The 13,563-nt window shown below is 46.7% G+C and overlaps 1 protein-coding gene across 1 annotated transcript in view; it reads left to right on the top strand.

The window, feature by feature from the left end:
• Positions 1–13,563, top strand: part of LOC121568742 (cAMP-dependent protein kinase type I-beta regulatory subunit) — a gene marked incomplete at its 3' end in the record, with an annotated part of 147,214 nt that overhangs the window by 21,226 nt on the left and 112,425 nt on the right. Inside the window, 1 exon segment of the mRNA XM_045214652.1 lies at positions 12,310–12,480. Coding sequence (XP_045070587.1) covers positions 12,310–12,480 — 171 coding nt within the window.

The raw sequence follows: 13,563 nt of genomic DNA, 5'->3' as shown, positions 1-13,563 counted from the left end.
CCGTCCCAAATGGCATCCTATTCCCTATATAGTGCATTACTCTTGACCAGAGCCCTATGCACTGAGGGTGTGGCTCTGACCGTCTAGGTTTGGCTGGATGTCACCCAGCAAACATTTTCATATTGGCCCAATGCGGGCTAAAGTATTTGCCTCACGTAGGCTTCCCACAGTGGGCCGATGCACGGTTGCTCATCGGCCCCACATTGGCCCCCAAGGCATTGGTCCAGTGTGGCAAAGTGTAGGCAGCCCATATCTGGTGAGGGCAGCCCTCACTTTGCTTAAAATAAGCCCATCTTTTCCCAGCAAACATATCCACATTGGCATGATGTCGGCCCAATGCGGGTTAAAACATTGGACCCATGTATTCTGCCCACATTGGGCCGTTGCACATTTGCTCATCGGCTCCACATTGGCCCCAAGGGCAGCCCTCACTTCACCTGAAATAAGCCCACCCTTTTGGATCAGCTGCCCGTTACATTGTATCAGAAAGACAATAACGTTACTACTATCATATCATTGGCAGTGTACAATATACATTTTCTGTTGAGTTCACAGTACACAACAATTAAATTGGAATGACGCTCTCAGTAACGGTTTCACAATGAATTCAGAGCTATAAGGTTCTATCTGAGAAAAAAAAGATGATTCCAAGATAATTGGCTTTACATTTCTGAACCCTCATTGGTTTTAATGTTGTCAGTTATTTTTATCTTGTATTCTTTTTAACTTAACAACATGAATTGGGGTATTTTCAAACCACGCCTGCAAATATTCTAATGAGACCTGCCTCTACATTATGATGTCGCTGGGCTTGGTGTAGGCTAGCCTGTGTTGGGCTGGTGTGGGCTTGGTTTGAGCTAGTGCATGCGTGTGTGTGTGTGTGTGTGTGTGTGTGTGTGTGTGTGTGTGTGTGTGTGTGTGTGCGTGCGTGCGTGCTTTCCTGCACGTGTATGTTTCCCTCCCTGCCTGTTTGTGTAATGTCAATCAATTCCCCTGTATCTGCGTGTGGCACCTCTCAGGCTCTCTATGGCTCCATCTCCTCTGCTCTCCTCTGAGTGAGTGGAGTGTTGTCTTGTAGCGGCAGGCCCAGAGACAGTTCTGGTTCAGTGGCAGCTAACAGCGGGTCAGCCATTTTGGAACACTCCAGTCAAATAGAGTGGAGGCTGATCCATTGATTGTAGAGTAGAGGCTGATCCATTGATTGCAGTGTGGAGGCTGATCCATTGATTGTAGAGTGGAGGCTGATCCATTGATTGTAGAGTGGAGGCTGATCCATTGATTGTAGAGTGGAGGCTGATCCATTGATTGTAGAGTGGAGGCTGATCCATTGATTGTAGAGTGGAGGCTGATCCATTGATTGTAGAGTGGAGGCTGATCCATTGATTGTAGAGTGGAGGCTGATCCATTGATTGTAGAGTGGAGGCTGATCCATTGATTGTAGAGTGGAGGCTGATCCATTGATTGTAGAGTGGAGGCTGATCCATTGATTGTAGAGTGGAGGCTGATCCATTGATTGTAGAGTGGATAAGGTTGAGGCCTTTACCCTCTCTGTGTTTGCTCAGAACACCATGCAGGGAATGCTGCTGCAGACCTCTGAGGGTGCCGTGTGTATCTGCTGAAACATCTAACCACACACACACATCAGGCCTGCCTTCCGGCCTCAGGTCCCTGATGTGCGTCAGAGAGTGTGAGCCTCCTTGAGAGCAGCTGCTCTCTCTTGCTCTCTCTCTCTCTCTCTCGCTCGCGCGCGCGCTCTCTCTGTTTCTCTCTCTCTCTGTTTCTCTCTCTGTTTCTCTCTCGACTCTCTCTTTCTCGACTCTCTCTCTATCTCTCCCCTTGTCCCTCCTTATGTTCTGGAGAGACCCAGTGATTGGGTCAGGCTGGCCCTGCAGGGGAGAATCAGATGATCACCTGGCCCATCATGAGTCCTGGAGCACGTTGTTCACATCAACAGTACAGGGCTAATAGCTCTGTGAACCTCTGGCATACTATTCTAACATAAAGGCAGTAAGGAAGGGACATTGTAGCAGTCGTAAGGGCAATGAAGCACCAGGAGGATCAGAGGCAAGCAGGTAAAGGTGGGTGATTATATTAACAATGTGGTACTGGGTCGTACCACGAAATGAGTCCCTTTTGGGTAGTGTAACTAGGTAAAAAAAACACATTTGATTTCACCTAATTTTAATATTCTGTCATAAAGAGCACATGTTCAACTTAATAAAAAACATGTTTCCCGTCTCAAGAGGTTAAATAAAAACTTGACTATAGTGAGTGCCTATTAAGTGCCAAATAATGTAACGGGGTTGACCGTAACAGGGTTGACCGTAACAGGGTTGACCGTAACAGGCTTGAACGAACGTAACAGGGTTGACGATTTCTTAAATCTGCCGTAAATCCCCTTATGACGGGGGGAATGGAAGTGTGTTGTGTGCAACAGTGAGGAGCAATTGAATGCAACATTTAAAAAAATTGTTTGAACATTTCTAGCCTGTGTATCTATCAGTAACAGGATTGACGTTTTATGCACGACCTGCTCAGTTTTCCACCAGAAAATGGCCGAAAAGAGTAGAAGCAGCTCACTTGGTTTTACACTTTGATTTGACTATTAGATGTTCAATGTTTCTTTAGATTTTTTGTTTTTTAAGGAATAGTTTCATCAACAGTAAAATGAGAGTTCTTCAGAAAATCTTCAGAAATGACTAGGGCTTTACAATGATGGTGAAAAAGTGAGTTAAAATCTTCCAAGAAGTCACGGAAGGTGCACAGAGGGACATGTCAAAATGCTGAATTTTGGCACTTTAGAGTGAGTTATTGAATTGTCCATGTGGTCTATATTAAAGGGCACTTAATTTAATATAACAGGCTTTTCAAATTCAATATTGGTGCAGAATTTCTACTTAAAATATCAAAGGGATGCAAAAGGGACTCATTTCGTGGAACGACCCCACTACTCTTCCATTCACCACCTCCGCCTCCACTGTGTGTATGAGTTGTTGGGTTAAATCAACCTTGGGAAGAGCAGTAGGAGAGGAGAGGAATTGGAGGACAGTCAGTCAGTGGTTCTGTCCCTTGTGATAAGAGGCTGTGGGCTGGTATTTCGAAATACTGATAGTATGATTTTCAATGCTGTAAAAAACTAAACAAAAAACGAACCCTAACACACACAAACACATACTCATTCTGGCACACACACACGCATACACACACACGCACACACACACACACACACATGCGAGACACACACAGGCAGTGCACACCCACTCATTATGGAGATTTTAGGCAGCCAATAAGAGATTGATTTGTGAAGTGTTCACTGGGTTCTATGTGCTGTTGTCATGAGTCCTGGTCTCATGCTCTCCTCCTGCCTGGTCACAACCACCTGCAGCCTTCACTGGGATAATGTCTCCTAATGCACTTATCACCTCACTTCCCTCTCTCTCTCTCTCTCTCTCTCTCTCTCTCTCTCTCTCTCTCTCTCTCTCTCTCTCTCTCTCTCTCTCTCTCTCTCTCTCTCTCTCTCTCTCTCTCTCTCTCTCTCTCTCTCTCTCTCACGCTCCCTCTCTCTTCCTCCCTCCTTCTCTCCATTACCTCCCTCCATCTCTTTCTCTCTCCTTCCTCTTATCCATCCTTCCCTCCCTCTCTTTCTCCATGCATTCATCCCTCCACCATTCCTTCCTTAGATGGTGTGATGGTTTCTTCTGCCCTCTTTTATTTTCCATCTTTTCACTCAAACCTATTTTCTCTCTCCTCTCTCCCTCTCTCTCTCTCTCTCTCTCTCTCTCTCTCTCTCTCTCTCTCTCTCTCTCTCTCTCTCTCTCTCTCTCTCTCTCTCTCTCTCTCTCTCTCTCTCTCTCTCTCTCTCTCTCTCTCTCTCTCTCTCTCTCTCTCTCTCTCTCTCTCTCTCTCTCTCTCTCTCTCTCTCTCACACATACCATTTCTGCCAGACTTCCCATTCCTCTGTTTAAATGTTTGAAGCTGTACTAGACACAGTCACAGTCTAAGTCTTTCTCTGCCCACAAGAATTCCTGGTGGCTTTCTGATTTCTACCCAGAGAGATGAAACAGGCTGAGGCTGCTGGGCCAGCCTGCTGGCCTTTAAAGCAGCTGCATATGGGTTCCCTCTGGGGCTGGTGGGGCAGTTGTTGTTGACTCTCGGTAATTAGTAGTTAGGAAGGAGGGCGGACGGTCTGTGTGTGTTCGACTTTTGTGGAGGTCCCAGGCTCTGTGCGGTGGGAGCGGGAGGGATAAAGAGAGCAAGAGAACTGTATTCCAATAGGTGGCATCATCCTCAACGGGTCACAAGAGACAACGAGGGAGGCCATACTGTCTCTATTAGCTGTGCCTGGGCTTTGAGTGGACGAAGGGAAAGTTCAGATGGAGATATTGAAGCCTATGGCTCTGTTCCAATGACTGCATTTCTAATCAGTGAATATTTCGAGGAAGGAGGATGGATGCGCTTTTAAATAATTCACCCAGGGCCTGTGTGGTTTATGTAGGGGTATGATTGTGTGAGTCATCAATTCTGTCCTAAACATCACTCCCCCTTTGAACTCCTAAAATCACTCCCATCAGACTGCAATATCTTAGCATTCCTCCGTCTCTCTCTCACTCCTCTGAAATATTAGACTCTTTTCACTGTTCTGAAGCTGTCTCTCTTCACTAACTCTTATCATAACAACATCACAAGGCAGGGAGGTGGAGGGCCTTCAAACACTCTGGATTGACAGTTTGTCAGTTGGGTCTCTGGTAAAGCGGACCAGTCCATTGAGAGGGTTTAGAGGGGAATGTGCCATAAAACAGGATTACCCTCTCGACCCGAAAAAGGCTTCTAGTAATTTCCACTTTTAAAATGTCATACTTGATTTACCCAAACGAAAAATGTATCAATCCCTAAAAAAATGACCTTTAATTATAATCCACATAATAATTCACATTTCCTGTTGCTGCAGGATATTTTTTCTGCTCTAGCAAACTGGCTCAAATTAAGATCCTACATCTGTATAGTATTTGCAGCAGACACACACACACTTCAGGCATATGTCTGGGAGAGGAGAGTGAGGGAACAATCCTTGTGATGTGTCATGGTCATTGTCTTACCTGATCGCCATGACCATCCTTTTTAGAGGGTAGGGGACAGGCCGGGACAGCCCTTTATAGGGTAGGGGTCAGGTGGGGACAGCCCTTTATAGGGTAGGGGTCAGGTGGGGACAGCCCTTTATAGGGTAGGGGTCAGGTGGGGACAGCCCTTTATAGGGTAGGGGTCAGGTGGGGACAGCCCTTTATAGGGTAGGGGGTCAGGTGGGGACAGCCCTTTATAGGGTAGGGGTCAGGTGGGGACAGCCCTTTAGAGGGTAGGGGTCAGGTGGGGACAGTCCTTTAGAGGGTAGTGGTCAGGTGGGGACAGTCCTTTAGAGGGTAGGGGTCAGGTGGGGACAGTCCTTTAGAGGGTAGGGGTCAGGCGGGGACAGCCCTTTAGAGGGTAGGGGTCAGGTGAGGACAGCCCTTTAGAGGGTAGGGGTCAGGTGGGGACAGTCCTTTAGAGGGTAGGGGTCAGGTGGGGACAGTCCTTTAGAGGGTAGGGGTCAGGCGGGGACAGCCCTTTAGAGGGTAGGGGTCAGGCGGGGACAGCCCTTGTAGTCCCTCCAGGAAAGCCCTCGCCCCCCGGCCTCACCCCCCTCTGACAGGAGAGAGAGAGCGAACCCCCCTGGTTCCCCCTGGCTGTCTGTCACCATAGTGGTTCCTCTTTGTCTACTCTCATTTCTCTCTCCTTTATCCCCTCATGTCCTGTCCTGGGCTGGACTGGGCTGGACTGGGCTGCCCCACAGCTTTAAACAACAGCTATAGAAGTGTGTTTTGCGCGGTTAGCATGCTAGCTCTCTGTGGGTGCTCTGTTAGCATGCTAGCTCTCTGTGGTGCTCTGTTAGCATGCCTGCTCTCTGTGGGTTCTCTGTAAGCATTCTAGCTCTCTGTGGGTGCTCTTTAAGCATGCTAGCTCTCTGTGGGTGCTCTGTAAGCATGCTAGCTCTCTGTGGGTGCTCTTTAAGCATGCTAGCTCTCTGTGGGTGCTCTGTTAGCATGCTAGCTCTCTGTGGGTGCTCTGTTAGCATGCTAGCTCTCTGTGGGTGCTCTGTTAGCATGCTAGCTCTCTGTGGGTGCTCTGTTAGCATGCTAGCTCTCTGTGGGTGCTCTTTAAGCATGCTGGCTCTCTGTGGCTGGTGTGACAGCTATTGTGTTATCTGTCTCTCTCTCATCGACCAACGGCATAGCCACATTGGCTAAGTATGATTTACTGCACTTGTTTGCTTTACAGAGAAGCAAACAGGTGTGTGTGTGTGTGTGTGTGTGTGTGTGTGTGTGTGTGTGTGTGTGTGTGTGTGTGCGTGTGCGTGTGAGTGACTTGGGCAAGTGCTAACACCAAAACTCTCAGTCCCTGAAATCAGCAATCATGTTGTGCCTGTGTGTGTGTCTCCCATCTCATGCTAAGGAAAGGGAGTGGCAAGGTCAGGGATGAGGAGAGGTGTGTGTGTAAATGCCAGTGCATGCGTGCGCCCTCCCTAGCGTGTGTGATTCTGTGTTTCAGGGTGTGGCTGCAGTTGAGCACCTACTCTTTGAACATCACCCCAATGACAGGTCCTATCAACACCCACACCCCTCGCCAACCCTAACACACTCCCCAGCCCCCCACATCAGAGCCCACTGGACAGGCAGTTACCAGACAGACACTAACACAACACACTGCTAGCTGACAATAGGCGTCCATTGTGGCTCTCTAATGGTGTGTAATAGTTACCAGACACAACACAGTGCTAGCTGACACTAGGTGTCCATTGTGGCTCTGTAAGTGTGTTTAATAGTTACCAGACACAACACAGTGTTAGCTGACACTAGGCGTCCATTGTGGCTCTGTAATGGTGTGTAAGTGATGAGCAGAGTTGAGCCGGCTGTCTCTTGGTTGGGCCATGCATCGCTGGCTGTGTTTAGGGCCAAAGACTGCTTTGGTTCCCTCACACGCTTTTAGGGCTGGACGTCACGGCATGGCAGTCTGTAATGGTGTATAATAGTTAGCAGACACAATACAGTACTAGCTGACCCTAGGAATCCATTGTGGCTCTGTAAGTGTGTTTAATAGTTACCAGACACAACACTGTGCTAGCTGACACTAGGCGTCCATTGTGGCTCTGTAATGGCATGGCAGTCTATTTTACAATGTTACAAAGCAGGGTGAAAAGCTGAACATGTAAAAGCTATTGTAGACCATACAAAGTATTATGTCTTATTGGCTTGCCTTGAGGGTTTTAGTGAACAATCGCGCAATGTTTGTTTTGCTCTGTTGGTATGTTTTGAAGTGAACAGGTAGGCCCGCTTATTGGTTGGATGGTTTCCAAAGTGAGAAGCTAATTGGACAGACAAATCTGACAAAAACATGACATCAGTCCATGGGGTTTTCTCGTTTGGGTGAAAGTATGTCTTCCGTCCACTGTCTCCGTCCTCTCTCCTCCGTGACCCGGAAACTGATATGTGGTCAATTCGTTAGTAGGCTAACGGAGGAGTGTCCTCCACTCCTCGATAGCCTCCTTTTGGCGAGGAAGCACAAGTGTATCTTACCTGAGTCTTTTGCAGAGAAGAGTTTTGATATCTGCCACACCCCCTTTGAGTCAGCTGATGTATTGTTGGAAGAGAAAACCTTGGCACGTTTAAAAACAATATGCTACTTATCGTTTTGTCTATAAAATGTATTGTACAACTAACTTCATGTTTTGAGCACTTTACACAGGGTCCACCCCTGTAAACGTAATTTGCCTAATGATGCGCAAGTTGAGAAGGACTGTCTCATTTCAAGCAAGCGCATTTCCATTTCCATGTTCACTCTCCTCGCCGACTCTCCTTGATTACCTTTGAAAGGAGGCGAGAGAGAACAGAGGAGAGGACACAGTTGAAAAAATCTAATTGATAAAAGGCCAAGGCCTTCAAGTTTCTCAACATCATGTTTGCCCTAATGCATCAGAATTAATAAGACATTATAAAAAATAACACCAGAGTCTGATTGGCAGCCTTTTAAATATGCATAGAAATCAAATCCGAATCTCTAATCATCAGAAAAGCTATGAATATCAATGAGGACCGTTGTGTGATGAATGAATGTCCACCTTTTGTTCATGTATTTCACTGTGTGTGTATGTGTGTGTGTGTCTGTGTGCGCGCGCCTGTGTTTGTGTGCACATGCCTGTGTGTGTGTGTGTGTGTGTGCGTGCTCATCTGTGTGTGTGTGTGTGTAGGGGCAGTCCTGTACCCCTGTCCTCTATCTCCCCTCCTCTTTTCCTCCCCCTCTCATGTCCTTTCTCTCTCTCTCTCTCTCTCTCTCTCTCTCTCTCTCTCTCTCTCTCTCTCTCTCTCTCTCTTTGGCAGGCAGCCGGTGATAATGACGCAGGGAGAAAGAAAGAAGGGAGAGAGAATGGAGGGAGATGGAGAGAGAGCAGATGCTGTATGGAACAGACTGAGGGATGTAGCATAGACCTAGATGGAAGAATATACCCTAACTAGCCTAACTAGCCTATCTAGCATAACTAGCCTATCTAGCATAACTAGCCTAACTAGCATAACTAGCCTATCTAGCATAACTAGCCTAACTAGCATAACTAGCCTATCTAGCATAACTAGCCTAACTAGCCTATCTGGTGAAAAACAGAAGAACAGGTATGTAGGGAGAGATAGAATGAGGGGAAAGAGAGAGGGCAAAATAAAGAGGTGTGGTTTCTCTCACACACAGCACTGTGTGGCTATGTGACGTCATGAACACCCTGCGTCACTGAGTGTCTCATTGCCCTCTGTGTCTGTGTGTGTCTGGGGCACAGGGCTAGTCAGGGAACAGAGTCACACACACAATGGGCATGTTTCAAACCAGACTTGACTCTCTGGCCTCTTAGGAAAGACGTGTGAGAGGGTCAGAGAGACGAGACACTGCATGGTACAGTATAGAACTTATTTTTGTTTGGCACAGAATGGATGGATTTGTTCGTATGGGAATACATCACTGCTGCACAGACAGTGGCCACTGTTGTTGTGATGAATGACGTTGTTTGTATGTATGTGTGCGCATGCTACTGACTTCCTGCTTCAGCCCTCAACCAGAGGGTCGGGATGCTACGGCGCTCTGTTGTCATGGTGATGCGGGAAATGAGAGAACCCTGATTATGTGAGTTTGTGCGCAAGCAGAAACGAAGGGAGAGAGGGAGGAGAGCGAGAGGGAAGAGAGCAGAAGTGGAGAGAGACATAGTGGTGCAGGAGGACCGATGAGGACGGAAGCTTCTTGCTGTGTTTTCATCAGGGTTATTATCAGTGGTTCTTGAACAAGACGTCTGCTGCTGCTGCTTCTGGGATACTGCGACCACACACACACACTCTTACACATACACTCACACACCCACTCTCGTAAACACACACACACTCTGTTGGCCTTGTCAGCATGGCATGGGGGCGTCTGCATAGAGCGCTGAGGACCGTGATGTCAACAGTGATGGTGGTGTGTGTGTGATGGTACAGTAGCTGTAGGACGGTGGCACAGAGTGTTGACACACACACATGACGAGCAGCACGTCCCAGGGGCCCAGCTGAGGGACAATACACAGGCCTGGCCAGGGGCCCTCCACGGCATGGTAAATACTCTGGGTTTACGTTTTACCTTGCCGCTGACTATCTCTGCTAGCACGGATAACACTGTAGCTAGGAGAGAATGCTGAATAGTTTGACTACGGCAAGTGAGTTTGTGTTTATGTGTTGAGATGCTTTGAGAAGAGAGGTCTGTGTATTAGTGTCTGCTAAGTGGGTTGGATTCTGATTTGAGGAGATTTAGCTAATAGCCAGTTCTCTGTGTACATGTTCTCCGCTGTATGCATTGGTATTTGATGGAGATGTCTGTGTGGATTGAGATGACTGGACTGGCGTTTGTAGCGGTATGTGAGGCTAGAAGGCGTGACTAATTGTTGGCGATATCATGATACTGTCTGAATGTATTATACTGCTGGCACTTGTGTGTGTGTGCTGCTGAAGCTGTTCCCTCGCTCTCTGTCCCCCGCTGGCTTTGTTCCCTGAGGGAGTGACTCTGCGTAATACAATCAGGGTGTGTGTGTGTGTGTGTGTGTGTGTGTGTGTGTGTGTGTGTGTGTGTGTGTGTGTGTGTGTGTGTGTGTGTGTGTGTGTGTGTGTGTGTGTGTGTGTGTGTGTGTGTGTGTGTGTGTGTGGGGAGAGGGGGGGTTCTAGTATCTGTGTGCATGCTCAAGGCTATATTTGTATACAGCGGCTATACACATCATATCATCTTTAAAGTAGTGAGTGAGTGAGTGAGTGAGTGAGTGAGTGAGTGAGTGAGTGAGTGAGTGAGTGAGTGAGTGAGTGAGTGAGAATTGTGAAGAACATCCCTAGTGTCTCTCAGTGGAAAAAGAGGACAACTAAAATACCATAAAGACCAGAGCAGCTCTTTCCTCCCCTTCCAGGTTGAAGTGGGGTCTGTATAGATATCAGAACCTTATAGACAGATGCCTATTGGCTACCATTACAGTACATGATTACACCTTGACCTGGGTAATTAGTCAGGCCCTAATAATTAAGGGAATAAAATGCAAACCAAGGGAATATTGTTATGCACAGAACAGGAAGAGAAATTGGCGTGCTCAGCTCAAATGTTTTGGGTTCCGGGATCAAAAGGCATATACTGGAAGAAAGTTAAAACCCGCACTCACAGCATATAAAATGTTCTAATGTGGTGCTGTAAATAGTTTTTTTAATGCTAGTCATGCCTTTTGTCAGTACACATGTTTATTTACTCCTTTTACAATGACAAAGGGGACGGAACACAAACAAAGCGGTCACAATTACACTCAGAACACCCTGAATCACAGCTACAGAGCTCTAGTGTGCTGCAGAAATGCATATCCATATCTCCTGAAATCTGTCGTTAGGGAAGGTGTCTGGAGTGGTCTGTGATGAGACTGCATCTTCCAGCACCTCGCTCCACCTGTGTGTGTGTGTGTGTGTGTGTAGATGTGATTTCACTGCTCCTGGAGAGCCGCAGACTGCCACTTCATGCCCCAGCAATCTATGTCCTTTAGAGTTTAGAGGAGACTGTTCTGCCATAGGGCTCTGGTCAAGAGTAGTGCACTATATATGGAATAGGGCGTCATTAGGGATGCAACCTGTGTGGCAAACGACTAGCAAACAGATGCACAAACCTATATTGAAATAGATTAGTCATGAACACTCTGAATGAAAACTAACTATAAAAAAGGTGTGCATAATGTGTTGTGGTTCATAGGTGCTGTTGGAACACACGCCTCGTGAAGTGCGTTCACTCATAACCACAGCCGAGCATAAATAAAAACACACAGATTGAAGTGGGTACATAATCACAATATGTAATTACCAACCCTGGTACACACACACACACACACACACACACACACACACACACACACACAATTAAGTAAATACACAGGGATAATCACACGCTTAACACAAACACAAACAAACATATTTTAACACACACACAAAATTACTTTTCTACCTCATCCCCAAGCACCCTCCACCAGACAGACAGACAGACAGGCAGGCAGGCAGGCAGGCAAGCAGGCAGACAGGCAGGCAGGCAGGCAGGCAGGCAGGCAGGCAGACAGACAGACAGACAGACAGTTTCATCTTTACCGTGCCTGATTGAGCTTTAATGCATTGTTAATTCAGCAGCTTGAGACATCAGTAAAACAACAGCTGGAGGTTACCAACCTGCTCCCTCATCTCTTCCACTTCTTCTCTTGTTCTGCGTTTACAAAGGGGGCTACCTGTGTGTGTAGTGGCCTGTCAGTTAGCTTAGCTGTCTTTTCTTCCCATGGCCTGCACATAAAAGCTCAATCCTGTCATAGACTCTCCTCCTATGTAGAGCACAGCTAGCTAACAGCTATTAGGCTAATGTTTAACTTCAATTTTCTAAGAAATTTGGAAACTTCTTTGCAGAAGTGGTTTTCTATTCTCTTAGCTGGTTTGTGATTCTCAGACTGGATGTTATGGGAACAGTGAGGTACAATTGAAATATCATAGTTTCTCTCTAATGTTAGACTGGGTTGTCTACACTATTTCAACACAACTGGCTTTTCATGGTGGCTTACTAAATTGTACTGTTGACATGCCAAAAAAAAGGGATTGGACTGATGAACAAAATACTAAAAGATTTTAGATTAAAGATTTTAGAGTAAACTATCCCTTTCACTTTCACTCGACTGAAACTTTTATTATGAATCTCTCTCCCTCTCTTCTCCCCCTACAGGAAGAGTGCAAGCAGATCCTGGCCCGCCAGAAGTCCAACTCTCAGTCGGACAGCCATGATGACGAGGTGTCCCCCCCGCCGCCCAACCCCGTAGTCAAGGCCCGCCGCCGCCGGGGAGGGGTCAGCGCCGAGGTCTACACCGAAGAGGACGCCGTCAGCTACGTCCGCAAGGTCAGAGATAAACACTAAAACAAACACACAGTCAGGAACACACACCTACAGACACATAGTAACCATAGTAACACTAGGGCTGGGAACACACCTACAGACACATAGTAACCATAGTAACACTAGGGCTGGGAACACACCTACAGACACATAGTAACCATAGTAACACTAGGGCTGGGAACACACCTACAGACACATAGTAACCATAGTAACACTAGGGCTGGGAACACACCTACAGACACATATTAACCATAGTAACACTAGGGCTGGGAACACACCTACAGACACATATTAACCATAGTAACACTATGGCTGGGAATTGCCAGGAACCTCACGATACGATAGTATCACGATACTTAGGTGCTGATACGATATGTATTGCGATTCTCACGATTCTATATGTATTGTGATTCGATACTGTGATTTTATTGCGATTTAATGTTCGATTTAATATTCCTCAGTGCCCCTTGACTTTTTCCACATTCTGTTACATTACAGCCTTATTCTAAAATGGATTAAATAAAAAAACATCCTCAGCAATCTACACAAAGTACCCCATAATGACAAAGCAAAAACAGGTTTTTAGAAATGTTTGCAAATTTATTAAAGATAATAAACAGAAATAAGTATTCAGACCCTTTGCTATGAGACTCGAAATTGAGCTCAGGTGCATCCTGTTTCCATTGATCATCCTTGAGATGTTTCTACAACTTGATTGGAGTCCACCTGTGGTAAATTCAATTGATTGGACATGATTTGAAAAGGCACACACCTGTCAATATAAGGTCCCACAGTTGACAGTACATGTCAGAGCAAACACCAAGCCATGAGGTCGAAGGAATTGTCCGTAGAGCTCTGAAACAGGATTGTGTCGAGGCATAGATCTGGGGAAGGGTACCAAAACATTTCTGCAGCATTGAAGGTCCCCAAGAACACAGTGGCCTCCATCATTCTTAAATGGAAGAAGTTTTGAACCACCAAGACTCTTCCTAGAGCTGGCTGCCCGGCCAAACTGAGCAATCGGGGGAGAAGGGCCTTGGTCGGGGAGGTGACCAAGAACCCGATGGTCACTCTGATAGAGCTCTA

Source organism: Coregonus clupeaformis, unplaced genomic scaffold (genome assembly GCF_020615455.1).
Source record: "Coregonus clupeaformis isolate EN_2021a unplaced genomic scaffold, ASM2061545v1 scaf0293, whole genome shotgun sequence".
NCBI lineage: Eukaryota > Metazoa > Chordata > Actinopteri > Salmoniformes > Salmonidae > Coregonus > Coregonus clupeaformis.
The sequence above is the reverse complement of the archived record's forward strand: the minus strand, read 5'-3'. Positions and strand labels throughout refer to the sequence as shown.